Source organism: Oncorhynchus mykiss, chromosome 2 (assembly GCF_057628025.1).
Source record: "Oncorhynchus mykiss isolate SJ-2025 chromosome 2, ASM5762802v1, whole genome shotgun sequence".
NCBI classification, from domain to species: Eukaryota; Metazoa; Chordata; class Actinopteri; order Salmoniformes; family Salmonidae; genus Oncorhynchus; species Oncorhynchus mykiss.
The window spans coordinates 20,629,332-20,653,101 of NC_143023.1; the positions used below are offsets into that span (position 1 = coordinate 20,629,332).

The 23,770-nt window shown below is 43.6% G+C and overlaps 1 protein-coding gene across 1 annotated transcript; it reads left to right on the forward strand.

Annotated features, from left to right (window-relative positions):
- Nucleotides 1-786: 786 nt before the first annotated feature.
- Nucleotides 787-23,770, forward strand: LOC110534436 (hemicentin-1). The gene is made up of 25 exons (XM_090192194.1): nt 787-1,118; nt 1,516-1,815; nt 2,941-3,222; nt 4,472-4,747; nt 6,508-6,783; nt 8,075-8,326; nt 8,442-8,717; nt 9,115-9,366; nt 9,523-9,798; nt 10,197-10,448; nt 10,605-10,880; nt 11,278-11,529; nt 11,686-11,961; nt 12,360-12,611; nt 12,768-13,043; nt 13,441-13,692; nt 14,931-15,206; nt 15,605-15,856; nt 16,013-16,288; nt 16,686-16,937; nt 17,094-17,369; nt 17,768-18,019; nt 18,176-18,451; nt 18,849-19,100; nt 22,940-23,770. The coding sequence occupies exons 1-25, from the start codon at nt 1,064-1,066 to the stop codon at nt 23,017-23,019; spliced, it is 6,273 nt and encodes a 2,090-aa protein (XP_090048320.1). The 5' UTR covers nt 787-1,063; the 3' UTR covers nt 23,020-23,770.

A 23,770-nucleotide genomic window follows, 5' to 3' on the forward strand; every position in this document is an offset into this window, starting at 1 on the left:
TGACCCATGTCATCCAAAACTTTGACTCAAGTTTAACAAAAAGCATCTGGATGCATACCAATGGTCAAGCATGGTAGTGGTAGTGTGGTGGTTTGGGGATGCTTTGGTGTCTCTGGATCCGGATGACTTGCCTTAACAGAAGAATCCAGGAATTCTGCTCCATTTCAGAGAATTCTACAGGAGAATGTCAAGACAACTGGCTGTGAGCTGAAGCTGAAGCGCAGATGAGTCATGCAGCAAGACAATGATGCAGAACACAATCTGATGTTTTGGAATGGCCTAGTCAAAGTCCAGACCTAATCCCTATTGAGATGCTGTGGCAGGACTTGAAAAGAGCAGTTCATGCCAATTATTACGTCTAAAGAGGCAATTACTTTTTCACACAGGTGAATTGTGTGTTGCATAACTTTTTTAAATAAATAAAGTATACATTTAGAAAAACTCAGGCTCCCTTTTTCTAATATTGGGTTTTGGTTGAAGATCTGATAACATTCAGTATCAAAACTATGCAAAAACATAGAATATCAGAAAGGGGGAAAAAACTTTTTCAAGGCACTGTAAGTGTTTCTTGACAGGTTCAATGTGAACAGTGTCTAATGAGCCCAGGTTGCTTTAGCCACCGTGGATGGATCATGAGTTTCAACAGCGTCGGAGGACCTATCCCCAGCCTCATTGGCCAAGTACGATCCAGCCTCCTCCCAGGACCTGTGTAAGACAAACAGAGTTGATCAGATTTACAGTAAACAATAATCAACTTGAAAACACTCCTGTGTGTCAACAAAAAACACAGTGGGAAAAATGTAAGTGGGCAAAACAGGCCGTGGGTAGTTGGGTAGGTGTGTGTGAGTGTGTTCTGGCGACAGGTAGGGTGGGTAGGTACATTTGCATCACCTGACTCCAGCAACATTACATGATCCTGAATAAATATTTGTTGATTGAGAGGAGACTGTGACTGTGGAGTATTGACATGTTTGGATTTACCAAGAAGTCTGGACAGTAATTTGGTTCATTGGAAAGTTTACCGTTCATTTCTGATCCGTGGTGTTTGATAAGTGGCAGAACTATGGAGTATCCTCTGGTGTGGGTTCTCATCCTGGTGCTGCTCAACTTCACTACAGGTAAATAGGACAAAACGCTCATTCTGGAAGTAAATTGATGCCTATTTGTGCTTTAACGCTTTGTTAAATAAGTAACAGGTTGTTCAAATGTCTCTGTTTGGTTGATGCACTTCAGTCAAACAGTATCAATTCAGAAAAGTTGAGATTTCTATTTCTATCTGACATTGACAACAATGTCTAGAGTAGACATAATAAATAGATAGTAGGTCATGTTGTAAATTGTGGGTTCAAATTGAAGGCACAATTTTGAAACAAAAGCTTGTATTTCTGTTAAAGTGCCATAGTCCGAAGATTTGATTAATCTCAATTAGAATATTTTAAGGAATTTTAAAGAGTTCTGTACTGATTAATAATATCTCAAAACATGAACTAAACTCATCAATCCATCCTCTTCTAGATGTCTCTGGCCAGGTGGTGGTTCCCTCGATGAACCCCTTAGCTGTGGGCAGTAATGTCACCCTGAACCTAGTTCCTCAAAGCCCCATCAACATAGGGACCTGGTCATATGAAACTACAATCATCGTTCTTTTCTATCCTAATGGCAGTAGTGTGAGTAAAAGTTATCAAGGCAGAGTCTCATTCAACCGTTCCTCCTCAGAGCTGTCCATATGCTCTCTCCAACTCAACGACTCAGGTCTATATACCGTGCAGGGAATGGAGCCAGTCCTGTATGCTGTGGTGACCTTGTCTGTCCGGGGTAAGGAACTGACCTCTGCCTGTCTGTTTATCTTTCTACGGTGATAAACTCTCACTCACTGGCGCACACGGTCAGTTGCTCGCACACATGCTAACCTGCACACTTACTTACCCATTCACAGACCTTCTTCAAACATGCTAACCTGCACACTTACTTACCCAATCACAGACCTTCTTCAAACATGCTCACCTGCACACTTACTTACCCAATCACAGACCTTCTTCAAACATGCTCACCTGCACACTTACTTTCCCAATCACAGACCTTCTTCAAACATGCTCACCTGCACACTTACTTACCCAATCACAGACCTTCTTCAAACATGCTAACCTGCACACTTACTTACCCAATCACAGACCTTCTTCAAACATGCTCACCTGCACACTTACTTACCCAATCACAGACCTTCTTCAAACATGCTCACCTGCACACTTACTTACCCAATCACAGACCTTCTTCAAACATGCTCACCTGCACACTTACTTACCCAATCACAGACCTTCTTCAAACATGCTCACCTGCACACTTACTTACCCAATCACAGACCTTCTTCAAACATGCTCACCTGCACACTTACTTACCCAATCACAGACCTTCTTCAAACATGCTCACCTGCACACTTATTTACCCAATCACAGACCTTCTTCAAACATGCTCACCTGCACACTTACTTACCCAATCACAGACCTTCTTCAAACATGCATGCACATACATTCTCTATCAGGGATTCACCTCTGTCACAATAATAAAAGGCAAAGTCATTTTCCTGACCTCCAGAGCTAACACTTAAATATGTCAATGTTTTCTGAACCTATAGTGAATTTGGGCTTTGTAATACCTTAAACAGATCACAGAGTTTGAGCAAACTGTTCTTTTCAATTTCAGATAAGACGACCATAATATTTTGAATGTGTGCAAAGAGACTAAGGGCTCTACAGGGCTCAATCCTGAGACCTGGTCTCTATGATAAGTAAACAAAATAGCATATTTAGGTTGATTTCCAAAGCAAGTTTTACCGTATGAAACGAATATCAACTACATGGTTGTAATTCAGTAAGACACAAAAAAAACTTTCTTGAAACACATCCACCTTATCTTGACTGCCATCGTCTCTCTCACCCACAGAGCCCATTTCAAACGTGACTCTAAGGGCCAACGCCACTGATCTAGTGGAATTGAACGACACTGCCATTTTCACCTGCTCTGTCTCCTCTGGCACCTCCCTCTCCTACCGCTGGCTAAATGGCAGTTTAGAGGTCACAGCCAGTGACCGAGTTTGGTTTGGTGATGGGAACAGCACTCTCACCATAGTCAGTGTGACACGATACGATGATGGACCGTTCAGATGTGAGGTCATCAACGGAATCAGCAACGGCACCAGCCAGCCCATTGGCCTCAATGTTAGATGTGAGTATCAGAGTATGCAGTATACTGTACATTAATCATACACAGCATACATGGATTGTACCTTGTCATTGAGAGCCGGCCTTCCATGCAATGATGTAATATGCCTATTTTCATCCCAAACCATTCCTCTGTGTACACAAATCAAATCAAATCAAATGTATTTATATAGCCCTTCGTACAACAGCTGACTTCTCAAAGTGCTGTACAGAAACCCAGCCTAAAACCCCAAACAGCAAGCAATGCAGGTGTAGAAGCATGGTGGTTAGGAAAAACTCCCTAGAAAGGCCTAAACCTAGGAAGAAACCTAGAGAGGAACCAGGCTATGTGGGGTGGCTGTGCCGGGTGGAGATTATAACAGAACATGGCCTCTTCTGGCTGTGCCGGGTGGAGATTATAACAGAACATGGCCAAGATGTTCAAATGTTCATAAATGACCAGCATGGTCGAATAATAATAAGGCAGAACAGTTGAAAGTGGAGCAGCAGCATGGTCAGGTGGACTGGGGACAGCAAGGAGTCATCATGTCAGGTAGTCCTGGGGCATGGTCCTAGGGTTCAGGTCCTCCGAGAGAGAGAAAGAAAGAGAGAATTAGAGAGAGCATATGTGGGGTGGCCAGTCCTCTTCTGGCTGTGCCGGGTGGAGATTATAACAGAACATGGCCAAGATGTTTAAATGTTCATAAATGACCAGCATGGTCGAATAATAATAAGGCAGAACAGTTGAAACTGGAGCAGCAGCACGGCCAGGTGGACTTGGGACAGCAAGGAGTCATCATGTCAGGTAGTCCTGGGGCATGGTCCTAGGGCTCAGGTCCTCCGAGAGAGAGAAAGAAAGAGAGAAGGAGAGAATTAGAGAACGCACACTTAGATTCACACAGGACACCGAATAAGACAGGAGAAGTACTCCAGATATAACAAACTGACCCTAGCCCCCCGACACATAAACTACTGCAGCATAAATACTGGAGGCTGAGACAGGAGGGGTCAGGAGACACTGTGGCCAAATCCAAGGACACCCCCGGACAGGGCCAAACAGGAAGGATATAACCCCACCCACTTTGCCAAAGCACAGCCCCCACACCACTAGAGGGATATCTTCAACCACCAACTTACCATCCTGAGACAAGGCCAATACACATGATCCAGATCATTATTTGGAGAGATCATTAGTAGACTGTGTTTAGTAGAGCAGGATGGAAACATATTCTAGGTAATGTTTACCCAACACTTCATTGTTGTTTCCCCCATAGATGGCCCAAGTAACCTCACCATGATGGTAGTTCCTGAGATGACCATAGGACATACAGCCTATAAGACGGGCTCTGACATCACTCTGTCCTGCTCCGCTCAGTCCAAACCCGCTGAGTCCTACAAGTGGGGGTTTAATGGGACGTTCCTCAATGAGCAAAGCCCACAGCTCAGCCTGCAGAACATCAGGGAGAACCAGACAGGAAGTTATGCCTGCTTAGCCCACAACAATGTCACACTCCATGTCGCCTCCATGACCACAATGATAAAGATCGTGGGTGAGGCAACATTCATCGTTACGAAATGTCATATAGTTGGTAGTGAATATTTGATTATTGATGGGTATAAACAGATTTTGTTATACAGTGGGGCAAAAAAGTATTTAGTCAGCCACCAATTGTGCAAGTTCTCCAACTTAAAAAGATGAGAGAGGCCTGTAATTTTCATCATAGGTACACTTCAAGTATGACAGACAAAATGAGAAGAAAAAAATCCAGAAAATCACATTGTAGGATTTTTAATGAATTTATTTGTAAATTATGGTGGAAAATAAGTATTTGGTCAACAACAAAAGTTTATCTCAATACTTTGTTGCATACCCTTTGTTGGCAATGACAGAGGTCAAACGTTTTCTGAAAGTCTTCACAAGGTTTTCACACACTGTTGCTGGTATTTTGGCCCATTCCTCCATGCAGATCTCCTCTAGAGCAGTGATGTTTTGGGGCTGTTGCTGTGCAACACGGACTTTCAACTCCCTCCAAAGATTTTCTATGGGGTTGAGATCTGGAGACTGGCTAGGCCACTCCAGGACCTTGAAATGCTTCTTACGAAGCCACTCCTTCGTTGCCCGGGCGGTGTGTTTGGGATCATTGTCATGCTGAAAGACCCAGCCATGTTTCATCTTCAATGCCCTTGCTGATGGAAGGAGGTTTTCACTCAAAATCTCACGATACATGGCCCCATTCATTCTTTCCTTTACACGGATCAGTCGTCCTGGTCCCTTTGCAGAAAAACAGCCCCAAAGCATGATGTTTCCACCCCCATGCTTCACAGTAGGTATGGTGTTCTTTGGATGCAACTCAGCATTCTTTGTCCTCCAAACACGACGAGTTGAGTTTTTACCAAAAAGTTTTATTTTGGTTTCATCTGACCATATGACATTCTCCCAATCTTCTTCTGGATCATCCAAATGCGCTCTAGCAAACTTCAGACGGGCCTGGACATGTATTGGCTTAAGCGGGGGGACAAGTCTGGCACTGCAGGATTTGAGTCCCTGGCGGCGTAGTGTGTTACTGATGGTAGGCTTTGTTACTTTGGTTCCAGCTCTCTGCAGGTCATTCACTAGGTCCCCCCGTGTGGTTCTGAGATTTTTGCTCACCGTTCTTGTGATCATTTTGACCCCACGGAGTGAGATCTTGCGTGGAGCCCCAGATCGAGGGAGATTATCAGTGGTCTTGTATGTCTTCCATTTCCTAATAATTGCTCCCACAGTTGATTTCTTCAAACCAAGCTGCTTACCTATTCAGTATTCCCCTCCTGTTGCAGGTCTACAATTTTGTTTCTGGTGTCCTTTGACAGCTCTTTGGTCTTGGCCATTGTGGAGTTTGGAGTGTGACGGTTTGAGGTTGTGGACAGGTGTCTTTTATACTGATAACAAGTTCAAACAGGTGCCACTAATACAGGTAACGAGTGGAGGACAGAGGAGCCTCTTAAAGAAGAAGTTACAGGTCTGTGAGAGCCAGAAATCTTGCTTGTTTGTAGGTGACCAAATATTTATTTTCCACCATAATTTGCAAATAAATTCATTAAAAATCCTACAATGTGATTTTCTGGATTTTTTTTCTCATTTTGTTTGTCAAAGTTGAAGTGTACCTATGATCAAAATACAGGCCTCTCTCATCTTTTTAAGTTGGAGAACTTGCACAATTGGTGGCTGACTATATACTTTTTTGCCCCACTGTGTATTGGTATTTTTTTTTTACCACCAATCAAGTGGAGTACAGTATGACAAATGACTCCTCCTCTTCTTTTACCATAGAGCCGATATCAGCGGTTTCGTTGAACCGTGATGGGAAGCCACCAATACTGGATCAGTCGTTCACTCTGCGGTGTGAGGTGACTGGACCTGTAAACTACATTATATGGCTGATGAATGGCCAGCTCATCTCCCTAAATAACAGAACATTCTTCTCTACGAACAACAACACAATGGTTATCAACCCAATCCAATTTTCTGACAATGGAGAATATCTCTGTGAGGCCTTTAATGCTGTTAGCAACCTGACCAGCATAGCATACAATCATGTGGTGAACTGTGAGTATTACAGGAGCTGGTAATCTTTGTCTGATAAAACCAATTCAGTGGCCTTGTAGTTAGAGTTTCCATACTGAGATTATTGTATAAGGTTGGGAGTTTGATCCCTAGATGAGTCATACCAACGACTGTAAAAATGTGACCCAATGTGTCTTTACTTGGCAAGCAGCATTAAGGAGATAGATTGGGCGTAAGGGCCTGTGATAGACTAGTGTCCAGTCCAGGGAATGTGCTTATACATCAAGCCGCAACACGCAACAGAACAGGAGATAGGTTGCTGCTCCCATGAGCTGTTCTAACTTGCAAAAGCCAAAGATTGTGGAAAGCTACTTACTCACTAATCATTGTCAAAAAAGTCAAACCATAAGATTAACCATACTGTCTTGTGTTTATTAATAGTTGGACCAGAGAGGCCTGCTATAACTAGTCCGGATAGAGCAATGACAGGACACATCGTGACCTTCAATTGCTCAGCCTCCTCTCAGCCTCCCAGCCAGTTCAGCTGGTTCTTCAATGGCTCCCAGGTGGCGGCTGGCTCAGTGTATGAGACTGGCCGACTGACCTTAGCCAATCATGGGGAATACACCTGTGTGGCCTTCAACAACATCACTGGCAGAAACAGCACTGTCACCAAGATGCTCAACATCATTGGTAAGACAGAAGAGTCATCCAAACTGTTTAACTTGTACATGTAGATGCAGGCCATTCAACAAACAGTGATTGTGATTGTAGTCAATATTCTTGTGACACTGAAGTTTTCTTCACAGTCCCAGTAACCATGGCCATGGTGAAAGTCATGAGTTCCCAGCTAATAGCAGACTACATGTTTGCGATGACCTGTGAGACCACAGGAACCATTTACTCCATTCAGTGGATGAGGAATGGCTGGCCTCTGTATGCTGATAACAGAAGAGACATCTCTATGGACAACAATACACTGACCTTCAACTCTGTCCAAAATTCTGACAACGGAGACTATCAGTGTTCTGCCTACAACCCCCTGAGCAATATGACCAGCCCAGAATACAGACTCATCGTCAACTGTGAGTAGTTGTTATGGCCCAAAACCAAACTTGATATCTGAAAATGTTATTCAAATTTTTACCTATAATGAGGGGAAGATGGAAATTATAGTGATGGAAATGGGGTAAGTTTGGATCTGACTTCTGACATAAAGTATGTAAAGCCAAGGGGATGGGTGGGTATTAATGGGGTAAAACCAAAGCAAGCACCTAATGGCAGTTCCAATAGCTAATCTCATTCAATATCTTCATTATCTTGTGTTTCCCAGATGGCCCAGAGAGACCTGTTATCATGAGTCCGGATATAGCAATGACAGGATACATCGTGACCTTCAACTGCTCAGCCTCCTCTCAGCCTCCCAGCCAGTTTAGCTGGTTCTTCAATGGCTCCCAGGTGGGGGCTGGCTCAGTGTATGAGACTGGCCCACTGACCTTAGCCAGCCATGGAGAGTACAACTGTGTGGCCTTCAACAACATCACAGGCAGAAACAGCACTGTCTCCAAGATTTTCACCATCATTGGTAAGACAGAAGAGACATCCAAACTGTTTAACTTGTACATGTAGATGCAGGCATTCAACATACAGATATTGTGGTTGTAGTCAATATTCTTGTGACACTGAAGTTTTCTTAACAGTTCCAGTAACCACGTCCACGGTTAAAGTCATTGGTGCCCAGCCAATTGCAGACTACATGTTTACTCTGACCTGTGAGACATCTGGAACCATTTACTCCATTCAGTGGATGAGGAACGGCTGGCCTCTGTATGCTGACAACAGAACAGACTTCTCTATGAACAACAATACACTGACATTCAACTCTGTCCAGCATTCTGACAACGGAGACTATCAGTGTTCTGCCTCCAACCCCTTCAGCAACATGACCAGCCCATACTACAAACTGATCGTCAACTGTGAGTAGGCATTAACAAGTTCAACTTTGACCCCATTGCCTTTGGTGGAATCTTTGAGAACTTCATTTATTAATATTGTAGTAAAGCCAACGTGATGGTTTGTATCCCACCTCTCATCTGACATATGTTGATGACGTTTGACCTTTTGGCAAATTACAGATGTTGGTTTTTAATTCAAATGTGTCAAACTCATTCCACAGAAGGCTGAGTGTCAGCTGGTTTTTCGATCCTCCCTTGATCTTGATTGATGTAATAACGTACTTTATTAGTAAGGAAATCCCCAAACATGGCCGTCTAGGTCTTATTTGAATGGAAAAAACAAAAACCTGCAGACACTAGGAACTCCATGGAAGGAGTTTGCCACCCCTGGTCTAACTGATTGTCTTTTGAATCATAGATGGACCGGAGATGCCAATAATTACAGGACCAGCATTAGGAGAAACAGGACACAGCGTGACCTTCAACTGCTCAGCTTCCTCTCAGCCTCTCAGCCAGTTCAGCTGGTTCTTCAATGGCTCCCAGGTGGCAACTGGCTCAAAGTATGATACTGGCCCACTGACTTTAGCCAGTCATGGGGTGTACACCTGTGTGGCCTTCAACAACATCACTGTCAGAAACAGCACTGTCTCCAAGATGCTCACTATTGTTGGTGAGTCAGTAACTGCTACTTAAAATCAAGGGGAAACATGTCTTTACTTTGTGTTTGTTTGGTTTTAGAGTCAACATACGTGCTGTTGAACCTACAGTATAATAAGATGGAAGTTGAGATAAAAGTGCTGAAAAACCCTTTGATATGCTTCCACAGCAACAGTGACCATGACCATGGTGAAAGTCATTGGAGCCCAGCCAATCCTGAACGAGAGATTCTCTCTGACCTGTGGCACCGCTGGAACGGTTTACTCCATTCAGTGGATGAGGAACGGCTGGCCTCTGTATGCTGACAACAGAACAGACTTCTCTATGAACAACAATACACTGACATTCAACTCTGTCCAGCATTCTGACAAAGGAGACTATCAGTGTTCTGCCTCCAACCCCTTCAGCAACATGACCAGCCTATACTACAAACTGATCGTCAACTGTGAGTAGGCATTAACAAGTTCAACTTTGACCCCATTGCCTTTGGTGGAATCTTTGAGAACGTAATTCATTAATATTGTAGTAAAGCCAACGTGATGGTTTGTATCCCACCTCTCATCTGACATATGTTGATGACGTTTGACCTTTTGGCAAATTACAGATGTAAGGTTTTTAATTCAAATGTGTCAAACTCATTCCACAGAAGGCTGAGTGTCAGCTGGTTTTTCGATCCTCCCTTGATCTTGATTGATGTAATAACGTACTTTATTAGTAAGGAAATCCCCAAACATGGCCGTCTAGGTCTTATTTGAATGGAAAAAACAAAAACCAGCAGACACTAGGAACTCCATGGAAGGAGTTTGCCACCCCTGGTCTAACTGATTGTCTTTTGAATCATAGATGGACCGGAGATGCCAATAATTACAGGACCAGCATTAGGAGAAACAGGACACAGCGTGACCTTCAACTGCTCAGCTTCCTCTCAGCCTCTCAGCCAGTTCAGCTGGTTCTTCAATGGCTCCCAGGTGGCAACTGGCTCAAAGTATTATACTGGCCCACTGACTTTAGCCAGTCATGGGGTGTACACCTGTGTGGCCTTCAACAACATCACTGTTAGAAACAGCACTGTCACCAAGATGCTCACTGTCGTTGGTGAGTCAGTAATTGCTACTTAAAATCAAGGGGAAACATGTCTTTACTTTGTGTTTGTTTGGTTTTAGAGTCAACATACGTGCTGTTGAACCTACAGTATAATAAGATGGAAGTTGAGATAAAAGTGCTGAAAAACCCTTTGATATGCTTCCACAGCAACAGTGACCATGACCATGGTGAAAGTCATTGGAGCCCAGCCAATCCTGAACGAGAGATTCTCTCTGACCTGTGGCACCGCTGGAACGGTTTACTCCATTCAGTGGATGAGGAACGGCTGGCCTCTGTATGCTGACAACAGAACAGACTTCTCTATGAACAACAATACACTGACATTCAACTCTGTCCAGCATTCTGACAAAGGAGACTATCAGTGTTCTGCCTCCAACCCCTTCAGCAACATGACCAGCCCATACTACAAACTGATCGTCAACTGTGAGTAGGCATTAACAAGTTCAACTTTGACCCCATTGCCTTTGGTGGAATCTTTGAGAACTTCATTCATTAATATTGTAGTAAAGCCAACGTGATGGTTTGTATCCCACCTCTCATCTGACATATGTTGATGACGTTTGACCTTTTGGCAAAATACAGATGTTGGTTTTTAATTCGAATGTGTCAAACTCATTCCACAGAAGGCTGAGTGTCAGCTGGTTTTTCGATCCTCCCTTGATCTTGATTGATGTAATAACGTACTTTATTAGTAAGGAAATCCCCAAACATGGCTGTCTAGGTCTTATTTGAATGGAAAAAACAAAAACCAGCAGACACTAGGAACTCCATGGAAGGAGTTTGCCACCCCTGGTCTAACTGATTGTCTTTTGAATCATAGATGGACCGGAGATGCCAATAATTACAGGACCAGCATTAGGAGAAACAGGAAACAGCGTGAACTTCAACTGCTCAGCTTCCTCTCAGCCTCTCAGCCAGTTCAGCTGGTTCTTCAATGGCTCCCAGGTGGCAACTGGCTCAAAGTATGATACTGGCCCACTGACTTTAGCCAGTCATGGGGTGTACACCTGTGTGGCCTTCAACAACATCACTGTCAGAAACAGCACTGTCACCAAGATGCTCACTGTCGTTGGTGAGTCAGTAATTGCTACTTAAAATCAAGGGGAAACATGTCTTTACTTGGTGTTTGTTTGGTTTTAGAGTCAACATACGTGCTGTTGAACCTACAGTATAATAAGATGGAAGTTGAGATAAAAGTGCTGAAAAACCCTTTGATATGCTTCCACAGCAACAGTGACCATGACCATGGTGAAAGTCATTGGAGCCCAGCCAATACTGAACGAGAGATTCTCTCTGACCTGTGAGACCGCTGGAACGGTTTACTCCATTCAGTGGATGAGGAACGGCTGGCCTCTGTATGCTGACAACAGAACAGACTTCTCTATGAACAACAATACACTGACATTCAACTCATTACAGCATTCTGACAACGGAGACTATCAGTGTTCTGCCTCCAACCCCTTCAGCAACATGACCAGCCCATACTACAAACTGATCGTCAACTGTGAGTAGGCATTAACAAGTTCAACTTTGACCCCATTGCCTTTGGTGGAATCTTTGAGAACTTCATTTATTAATATTGTAGTAAAGCCAACGTGATGGTTTGTATCCCACCTCTCATCTGACATATGTTGATGACGTTTGACCTTTTGGCAAATTACAGATGTAAGGTTTTTAATTCAAATGTGTCAAACTCATTCCACAGAAGGCTGAGTGTCAGCTGGTTTTTCGATCCTCCCTTGATCTTGATTGATGTAATAACGTACTTTATTAGTAAGGAAATCCCCAAACATGGCTGTCTAGGTCTTATTTGAATGGAAAAAACAAAAACCAGCAGACACTAGGAACTCCATGGAAGGAGTTTGCCACCCCTGGTCTAACTGATTGTCTTTTGAATCATAGATGGACCGGAGATGCCAATAATTACAGGACCAGCATTAGGAGAAACAGGACACAGCGTGACCTTCAACTGCTCAGCTTCCTCTCAGCCTCTCAGCCAGTTCAGCTGGTTCTTCAATGGCTCCCAGGTGGCAACTGGCTCAAAGTATGATACTGGCCCACTGACTTTAGCCAGTCATGGGGTGTACACCTGTGTGGCCTTCAACAACATCACTGTCAGAAACAGCACTGTCACCAAGATGCTCACTGTCGTTGGTGAGTCAGTAATTGCTACTTAAAATCAAGGGGAAACATGCCTTTACTTGGTGTTTGTTTGGTTTTAGAGTCAACATACGTGCTGTTGAACCTACAGTATAATAAGATGGAAGTTGAGATAAAAGTGCTGAAAAACCCTTTGATATGCTTCCACAGCAACAGTGACCATGACCATGGTGAAAGTCATTGGAGCCCAGCCAATCCTGAACGAGAGATTCTCTCTGACCTGTGGCACCGCTGGAACGGTTTACTCCATTCAGTGGATGAGGAACGGCTGGCCTCTGTATGCTGACAACAGAACAGACTTCTCTATGAACAACAATACACTGACCTTCAACTCTGTCCAGCATTCTGACAAAGGAGACTATCAGTGTTCTGCCTCCAACCCCTTCAGCAACATGACCAGCCTATACTACAAACTGATCGTCAACTGTGAGTAGGCATTAACAAGTTCAACTTTGACCCCATTGCCTTTGGTGGAATCTTTGAGAACGTAATTTATTAATATTGTAGTAAAGCCAACGTGATGGTTTGTATCCCACCTCTCATCTGACATATGTTGATGACGTTTGACCTTTTGGCAAAATACAGATGTTGGTTTTTAATTCAAATGTGTCAAACTCATTCCACAGAAGGCTGAGTGTCAGCTGGTTTTTCGATCCTCCCTTGATCTTGATTGATGTAATAACGTACTTTATTAGTAAGGAAATCCCCAAACATGGCTGTCTAGGTCTTATTTGAATGGAAAAAACAAAAACCAGCAGACACTAGGAACTCCATGGAAGGAGTTTGCCACCCCTGGTCTAACTGATTGTCTTTTGAATCATAGATGGACCGGAGATGCCAATAATTACAGGACCAGCATTAGGAGAAACAGGACACAGCGTGACCTTCAACTGCTCAGCTTCCTCTCAGCCTCTCAGCCAGTTCAGCTGGTTCTTCAATGGCTCCCAGGTGGCAACTGGCTCAAAGTATGATACTGGCCCACTGACTTTAGCCAGTCATGGGGTGTACACCTGTGTGGCCTTCAACAACATCACTGTCAGAAACAGCACTGTCACCAAGATGCTCACTGTCGTTGGTGAGTCAGTAATTGCTACTTAAAATCAAGGGGAAACATGTCTTTACTTGGTGTTTGTTTGGTTTTAGAGTCAACATACGTGCTGTTGAACCTACAGCATAATAAGATGGAAGTTGAGATAAAAGTGCTGAAAAACCCTTTGATATGCTTCCACAGCAACTGTGACCATGACCATGGTGAAAGTCATTGGAGCCCAGCCAATACTGAACGAGAGATTCTCTCTGACCTGTGGCACCGCTGGAACGGTTTACTCCATTCAGTGGATGAGGAACGGCTGGCCTCTGTATGCTGACAACAGAACAGACTTCTCTATGAACAACAATACACTGACCTTCAACTCTGTCCAGCATTCTGACAAAGGAGACTATCAGTGTTCTGCCTCCAACCCCTTCAGCAACATGACCAGCCTATACTACAAACTGATCGTCAACTGTGAGTAGGCATTAACAAGTTCAACTTTGACCCCATTGCCTTTGGTGGAATCTTTGAGAACGTAATTTATTAATATTGTAGTAAAGCCAACGTGATGGTTTGTATCCCACCTCTCATCTGACATATGTTGATGACGTTTGACCTTTTGGCAAATTACAGATGTAAGGTTTTTAATTCAAATGTGTCAAACTCATTCCACAGAAGGCTGAGTGTCAGCTGGTTTTTCGATCCTCCCTTGATCTTGATTGATGTAATAACGTACTTTATTAGTAAGGAAATCCCCAAACATGGCTGTCTAGGTCTTATTTGAATGGAAAAAACAAAAACCAGCAGACACTAGGAACTCCATGGAAGGAGTTTGCCACCCCTGGTCTAACTGATTGTCTTTTGAATCATAGATGGACCGGAGATGCCAATAATAACAGGACCAGCATTAGGAGAAACAGGAAACAGCGTGAACTTCAACTGCTCAGCTTCCTCTCAGCCTCTCAGCCAGTTCAGCTGGTTCTTCAATGGCTCCCAGGTGGCAACTGGCTCAAAGTATGATACTGGCCCACTGACTTTAGCCAGTCATGGGGTGTACACCTGTGTGGCCTTCAACAACATCACTGTCAGAAACAGCACTGTCACCAAGATGCTCACTGTCGTTGGTGAGTCAGTAATTGCTACTTAAAATCAAGGGGAAACATGTCTTTACTTGGTGTTTGTTTGGTTTTAGAGTCAACATACGTGCTGTTGAACCTACAGTATAATAAGATGGAAGTTGAGATAAAAGTGCTGAAAAACCCTTTGATATGCTTCCACAGCAACAGTGACCATGACCATGGTGAAAGTCATTGGAGCCCAGCCAATACTGAACGAGAGATTCTCTCTGACCTGTGAGACCGCTGGAACGGTTTACTCCATTCAGTGGATGAGGAACGGCTGGCCTCTGTATGCTGACAACAGAACAGACTTCTCTATGAACAACAATACACTGACATTCAACTCATTACAGCATTCTGACAACGGAGACTATCAGTGTTCTGCCTCCAACCCCTTCAGCAACATGACCAGCCCATACTACAAACTGATCGTCAACTGTGAGTAGGCATTAACAAGTTCAACTTTGACCCCATTGCCTTTGGTGGAATCTTTGAGAACTTCATTTATTAATATTGTAGTAAAGCCAACGTGATGGTTTGTATCCCACCTCTCATCTGACATATGTTGATGACGTTTGACCTTTTGGCAAATTACAGATGTAAGGTTTTTAATTCAAATGTGTCAAACTCATTCCACAGAAGGCTGAGTGTCAGCTGGTTTTTCGATCCTCCCTTGATCTTGATTGATGTAATAACGTACTTTATTAGTAAGGAAATCCCCAAACATGGCCGTCTAGGTCTTATTTGAATGGAAAAAACAAAAACCAGCAGACACTAGGAACTCCATGGAAGGAGTTTGCCACCCCTGGTCTAACTGATTGTCTTTTGAATCATAGATGGACCGGAGATGCCAATAATTACAGGACCAGCATTAGGAGAAACAGGACACAGCGTGACCTTCAACTGCTCAGCTTCCTCTCAGCCTCTCAGCCAGTTCAGCTGGTTCTTCAATGGCTCCCAGGTGGCAACTGGCTCAAAGTATGATACTGGCCCACTGACTTTAGCCAGTCATGGGGTGTACACCTGTGTGGCCTTCAACAACATCACTGTCAGAAACAGCACTGTCACCAAGATGCTCACTGTCGTTGGTGAGTCAGTAATTGCTACTTAAAATCAAGGGGAAACATGTCTTTACTTTGTGTTTGTTTGGTTTTAGAGTCAACATACGTGCTGTTGAACCTACAGTATAATAAGATGGAAGTTGAGATAAAAGTGCTGAAAAACCCTTTGATATGCTTCCACAGCAACAGTGACCATGACCATGGTGAAAGTCATTGGAGCCCAGCCAATCCTGAACGAGAGATTCTCTCTGACCTGTGGCACCGCTGGAACGGTTTACTCCATTCAGTGGATGAGGAACGGCTGGCCTCTGTATGCTGACAACAGAACAGACTTCTCTATGAACAACAATACACTGACCTTCAACTCTGTCCAGCATTCTGACAAAGGAGACTATCAGTGTTCTGCCTCCAACCCCTTCAGCAACATGACCAGCCTATACTACAAACTGATCGTCAACTGTGAGTAGGCATTAACAAGTTCAACTTTGACCCCATTGCCCTTGGTGGAATCTTTGAGAACGTAATTTATTAATATTGTAGTAAAGCCAACGTGATGGTTTGTATCCCACCTCTCATCTGACATATGTTGATGACGTTTGACCTTTTGGCAAAATACAGATGTTGGTTTTTAATTCAAATGTGTCAAACTCATTCCACAGAAGGCTGAGTGTCAGCTGGTTTTTCGATCCTCCCTTGATCTTGATTGATGTAATAACGTACTTTATTAGTAAGGAAATCCCCAAACATGGCTGTCTAGGTCTTATTTGAATGGAAAAAACAAAAACCAGCAGACACTAGGAACTCCATGGAAGGAGTTTGCCACCCCTGGTCTAACTGATTGTCTTTTGAATCATAGATGGACCGGAGATGCCAATAATTACAGGACCAGCATTAGGAGAAACAGGACACAGCGTGACCTTCAACTGCTCAGCTTCCTCTCAGCCTCTCAGCCAGTTCAGCTGGTTCTTCAATGGCTCCCAGGTGGCAACTGGCTCAAAGTATGATACTGGCCCACTGACTTTAGCCAGTCATGGGGTGTACACCTGTGTGGCCTTCAACAACATCACTGTCAGAAACAGCACTGTCACCAAGATGCTCACTGTCGTTGGTGAGTCAGTAATTGCTACTTAAAATCAAGGGGAAACATGTCTTTACTTGGTGTTTGTTTGGTTTTAGAGTCAACATACGTGCTGTTGAACCTACAGTATAATAAGATGGAAGTTGAGATAAAAGTGCTGAAAAACCCTTTGATATGCTTCCACAGCAACAGTGACCATGACCATGGTGAAAGTCATTGGAGCCCAGCCAATACTGAACGAGAGATTCTCTCTGACCTGTGGCACCGCTGGAACGGTTTACTCCATTCAGTGGATGAGGAACGGCTGGCCTCTGTATGCTGACAACAGAACAGACTTCTCTATGAACAACAATACACTGACCTTCAACTCTGTCCAGCATTCTGACAAAGGAGACTATCAGTGTTCTGCCTCCAACCCCTTCAGCAACATGACCAGCCTATACTACAAACTGATCGTCAACTGTGAGTAGGCATTAACAAGTTCAACTTTGACCCCATTGCCTTTGGTGGAATCTTTGAGAACGTAATTTATTAATATTGTAGTAAAGCCAACGTGATGGTTTGTATCCCACCTCTCATCTGACATATGTTGATGACGTTTGACCTTTTGGCAAATTACAGATGTAAGGTTTTTAATTCAAATGTGTCAAACTCATTCCACAGAAGGCTGAGTGTCAGCTGGTTTTTCGATCCTCCCTTGATCTTGATTGATGTAATAACGTACTTTATTAGTAAGGAAATCCCCAAACATGGCTGTCTAGGTCTTATTTGAATGGAAAAAACAAAAACCAGCAGACACTAGGAACTCCATGGAAGGAGTTTGCCACCCCTGGTCTAACTGATTGTCTTTTGAATCATAGATGGACCGGAGATGCCAATAATTACAGGACCAGCATTAGGAGAAACAGGACACAGCGTGACCTTCAACTGCTCAGCTTCCTCTCAGCCTCTCAGCCAGTTCAGCTGGTTCTTCAATGGCTCCCAGGTGGCAACTGGCTCAAAGTATGATACTGGCCCACTGACTTTAGCCAGTCATGGGGTGTACACCTGTGTGGCCTTCAACAACATCACTGTCAGAAACAGCACTGTCACCAAGATGCTCACTGTCGTTGGTGAGTCAGTAATTGCTACTTAAAATCAAGGGGAAACATGTCTTTACTTGGTGTTTGTTTGGTTTTAGAGTCAACATACGTGCTGTTGAACCTACAGTATAATAAGATGGAAGTTGAGATAAAAGTGCTGAAAAACCCTTTGATATGCTTCCACAGCAACAGTGACCATGACCATGGTGAAAGTCATTGGAGCCCAGCCAATACTGAACGAGAGATTCTCTCTGACCTGTGGCACCGCTGGAACGGTTTACTCCATTCAGTGGATGAGGAACGGCTGGCCTCTGTATGCTGACAACAGAACAGACTTCTCTATGAACAACAATACACTGACCTTCAACTCTGTCCAGCATTCTGACAACGGAGACTATCAGTGTTCTGCCTCCAACCCCTTCAGCAACATGACCAGCCCATACTACAAACTGATCGTCAACTGTGAGTAGGCATTAACAAGTTCAACTTTGACCCCATTGCCTTTGGTGGAATCTTTGAGAACTTAATTTATTCATATTGTAGTAAACCCAACGTGATGGTTTGTATCCCACCTCTCATCTGACATATGTTGATGACGTTTGACCTTTTGGCAAATTACAGATGTTGGTTTTTAATTCAAATGTGTCAAACTCATTCCACAGAAGGCTGAGTGTCTTCGTGTTTTTTGATCCTCCCTTGAACTTGCTTGATGTATAAATGCCTTTTATTATTAAGGAATTCCCCTAAGCTGGTTGTCTAGGTCTTATTAGAATGGAAAAATCAAAAACCAGCAGACACTAGGAACTCCATGGAAGGAGTTTGACACCCCTGGTCTAACTGATTGTCTTTTGAATCATAGATGGACCGGAGATGCCAATAATAACAGGACCAGCATTAGGAGAAACAGGACACAGCGTGACCTTCAACTGCTCAGCTTCCTCTCAGCCTCTCAGCCAGTTCAGCTGGTTCTTCAATGGCTTCCAGGTGGCAACTGCCTCAGAGTATGATACTGGCCCACTCACCTTAGCCAGTCAGGGGGAGTACACCTGTGTGGCCTTCAACAACCTTACTGGCATAAACAGCACTGCTTCAAAGATGCTCACTGTCGTTGGTAAATCAAACTACAGATTCTTTGCTTTGTTGTATTCATTTACTTTCTGATAAGAAGACCAATATCTCAATATACACTGAGTGTACCAAATATTAGGAACACCTTCCTAACATTGACTTTCCCTCATAACATCCTCAATTCGTCGGTGCTTGGTGTCTACAAGGTGTCGAAAGCGTTCCACAGGAATGCCGGCCCATGTTGCCTCCAATGCTTCCAATAAAAAACATGAGCTGGTGCACACCAGAGAAAAGTATTGTGTGTAGAGGTGCTGACTAACTGCGAATAAACTGTAAGCTATAAAAATAAATAGTCACACACTCTATTTATATATATGTAACAGTATAACTTTAGACCGTCCCCTCGCCCATACCCGGGCGCGAACCAGGGACCCTCTGCACACATCAACAACAGTCACCCATGAAGCATCGTTACCCATCCCTCCATAAAAGCCACGGCCCTTGCAGAGCAAGGGGAACTACTACTTCAAGGTCTCAGAGCAAGTGACGTCACCGATTGAAACGCTATTTAGCGCGCACCACCGCTAACTAAGCTAGCCGTTTCACTCACCCCCCTTTTGACCTCCTCCTTTTCCGCAGCAACCAGTGATCCGGGTCAACAGCATCAATGTAACAGTATAACTTTAGACCGTCCCCTCGCCCATACCCGGGCTCGAACCAGGGACCCTCAGCACACATTAACAACAGTCACCAACGAAGCATCATTACCCATCACTCCACAAAAGCCGCTGCCCTTGCAGAGCAAGGGGAACCACCACTTCAAGGTCTCAGAGCAAGTGACGTCACGATTGAAACGCTATTTTGCGCGCACCACCACTAACTAAGCTAGCCGTTTCACATCCGTTACATATATATATATATGAACTCCCTTTTCAGGATCGTGTCTTTCAATGAAAACTTGTAAAAATCCAAATAGCTTCACAGATCTTCATTGTAAAGCGCTTTAACACTATTTCCCATGCTTGTTCAATGAACCATGAACAATTAATGAACATGCACCTGTGAAACTGTCGTTAAGACACTAACAGCTAACAGACGGTAGGCAATTAAGGTCACATTTGTGAAAACTTAGGACACTAAAGAGGCCTTTCTACTGACTCTGAAAAACACCAAAGAAAGATGCCCAGGGTCCCTGCTCACCTGCACTAACATGCCTTAGGCATGCTGCAAGGAGGCATTAGGACTGCAGATGTGGCCAGGGCCATAAACACCTATGACAGAGCTACAGGGAGACAGGACGGACAGCTGATCGTCCTTGCAGTGGTAGACCACGTGTAACAACACCTGCACAGGATCGGTACATCTGAGCATCACACCTGCAGGACAGGTACAGGATGGCAACAACAACTGCCCGAGTTACACCAGGAACGCACAATCCCTCCATCAGTGCTCAGACTGTCCGCAATAAGCTGAGAGAGTCTGGACTGAGGGCTTGTAGGCCTGTTGTAAGGCAGGTGCTCACCAGACATCACTGGCAACAATGTCGCCTATGGCAAACTCTTTTATGTGCCCATGTAACAGATGTGAAACGGCTAGCTAGTCAGCGGTGGTGCGCGCTAAATAGCGTTTCAATCGGTGACGTCACTTGCTCTGAGACCTTGAAGTAGTGGTTCCCCTTGCTCTGCGGCTTTTGTGGAGAGATGGGTAACGATGCTTCGAGGGTGACTGTTGTTGATGTGTGCAGAGGGTCCCTGGTTCGCGCCCGGGTATGGGCGAGGGGACGGTCTAAAGTTACACTGTTACACCCATAAGGCACACAAAATTACAACAACCAATCACTGCCCGCGACTGGTCCTTTGATGGCCGTAGGCGTCTCCTTGAAAAATGCAGGGATTTACACCTGTGTGGCCAATAACTCTCTAACTAACATCTCAATGTCCAAGACCATTAGTCTGGATGTCACTGGTAAGTGGGTGGGTTGTTGTAGTACGACCTAGGTGGGATATAATGAGTAATTAAATGTCACAAAGTTGTTTTTATTATGTTGAATTTAATTTGGTTCTAGTTTGCGTAGGTGTTTATGCAAGGATCATTTTCATGCATTATGGAAATGCAATACAGACATTTTCTGAACTGGGAGGTACAGGCAGGAATCAAGAATACACTGTATACAGTGCCTTGCGAAAGTATTCGGCCCCCTTGAACTTTGCGACCTTTTGCCACATTTCAGGCTTCAAACATAAAGATATAAAACTGTATTTTTTTGTGAAGAATCAACAAGTGGGACACAATCATGAAGTGGAACGACATTTATTGGATATTTCAAACTTTTTTAACAAATCAAAAACTGAAAAATTGGGCGTGCAAAATTATTCAGCCCCCTTAAGTTAATACTTTGTAGCGCCACCTTTTGCTGCGATTACAGCTGTAAGTCGCTTGGGGTATGTCTCTATCAGTTTTGCACATCGAGAGACTGACATTTTTTCCCATTCTTCCTTGCAAAACAGCTCGAGCTCAGTGAGGTTGGATGGAGAGCATTAGTGAACAGCAGTTTTCAGTTCTTTCCACAGATTCTCGATTGGATTCAGGTCTGGACTTTGACTTGGCCATTCTAACACCTGGATATGTTTATTTTTGAACCATTCCATTGTAGATTTTGCTTTATGTTTTGGATCATTGTCTTGTTGGAAGACAAATCTCCATCCCAGTCTCAGGTCTTTTGCAGACTCCATCAGGTTTTCTTCCAGAATGGTCCTGTATTTGGCTCCATCCATTTTCCCATCAATTTTAACCATCTTCCCTGTCCCTGCTGAAGAAAAGCAGGCCCAAACCATGATGCTGCAACTACCATGTTTGACAGTGGGGATGGTGTGTTCAGGGTGATGAGCTGTGTTGCTTTTACGCCAAACATAACGTTTTGCATTGTTGCCAAAAAGTTCAATTTTGGTTTCATCTGACCAGAGCACCTTCTTCCACATGTTTGGTGTGTCTCCCAGGTGGCTTGTGGCAAACTTTAAACAACACTTTTTATGGATATCTTTAAGAAATGGCTTTCTTCTTGCCACTCTTCCATAAAGGCCAGATTTGTGCAATATATGACTGATTGTTGTCCTATGGACAGAGTCTCCCACCTCAGCTGTAGATCTCTGCAGTTCATCCAGAGTGATCATGGGCCTCTTGGCTGCATCTCTGATCAGTCTTCTCCTTGTATGAGCTGAAAGTTTAGAGGGATGGCCAGGTCTTGGTAGATTTGCAGTGGTCTGATACTCCTTCCATTTCAATATTATCGCTTGCACAGTGCTCCTTGGGATGTTTAAAGCTTGGGAAATCTTTTTGTATCCAAATCCGGCTTTAAACTTCTTCACAACAGTATCTCGGACCTGCCTGGTGTGTCCCTTGTTCTTCATGATGCTCTCTGCGCTTTTAACGGACCTCTGAGACTATCACAGTGCAGGTGCATTTATACGGAGACTTGATTACACACAGGTGGATTGTATTTATCATCATTAGTCATTTAGGTCAACATTGGATCATTCAGAGATCCTCACTGAACTTCTGGAGAGAGTTTGCTGCACTGAAAGTAAAGAGGCTGAATAATTCTGCACGCCCAATTTTTCAGTTTTTAATTTGTTAAAAAAGTTTGAAATATCCAATAAATGTCGTTCCACTTCATGATTGTGTCCCACTTGTTGTTGATTCTTCACAAAACAATACCGTTTTATATCTTTATGTTTGAAGCCTGAAATGTGGCAAAATGTCGCAAAGTTCAAGGGGGCCGAATACTTTCGCAAGGCACTGTATATATTTTTGAATGTCCTCACTCACTTATTCTATTTGTTCTCCCCTGCCTCCCCTCCTCTCCTATTCTTCTTTCTCTCTCAGGCCACTCGCCTGCCCCTCCGTTCCAGTCCAGAGTTGGTCTGATGCTGACGGCCCTGTTAGCCCTCTCTCTATGCCTCTGATCAACCACTGAGATCCCCACAGTATGCACACTGCATGTCTGTCTGCTGGCTGGGAGCCAATCACTCCCTTCCCTCTACCCCCACTGACTCTCCTTGCTGATCTGAAAAAGGGCTGGATAGAAATAAGTAGTATTGTCAATATTGTAATTGCCTCACCTCACCACCATAGGGCTGGGTTTAGCGTGCTTAGCTCCTTAGCTCTTTTCCAATGCTTTTAGAATGTGAGGAGAGTCAACAAGAGGTCAGATGAGAGGGGCCTATCCCCTTAGAATAGAACCCACCTCTACAATGTGTTTTTATGTCAATAATCTCTATAAACATATTTTCTTTTTTAAACCTAAAGTCTTGAAAACTGGTCTTCAACAACAACAAGGTAATTGAAGGCGCAAAGATTCGCTGCTCAGTTGTGCTGCCTATTTCTGATTGTAATTAAATGTTCTTAGATATTCACTGCCCTTGTGACTGTGACTGTTGCTCTGGAGTCCATTCACTGAGTCCCTTTCTGTGTTCTGTATTTGATCATGTATGTAAACTCTGTTATTTAAGTACAAATTCAGGTTTAATTAACTTGTAAATACCTTAAAGGTAAAACATTTCAATTGATAGTACAGTTAACTGGTGTTTATGTAAAATATGACTTGTTTTTGCATAAGCTTGTAAATTCTCGGAGGAGACGCAGGCTTGTGCTGTTGTCTTATGTTTATACTTCCTCTTCATTAATTATTGTCTTAAATAAAGTGTTGTCTTTTCA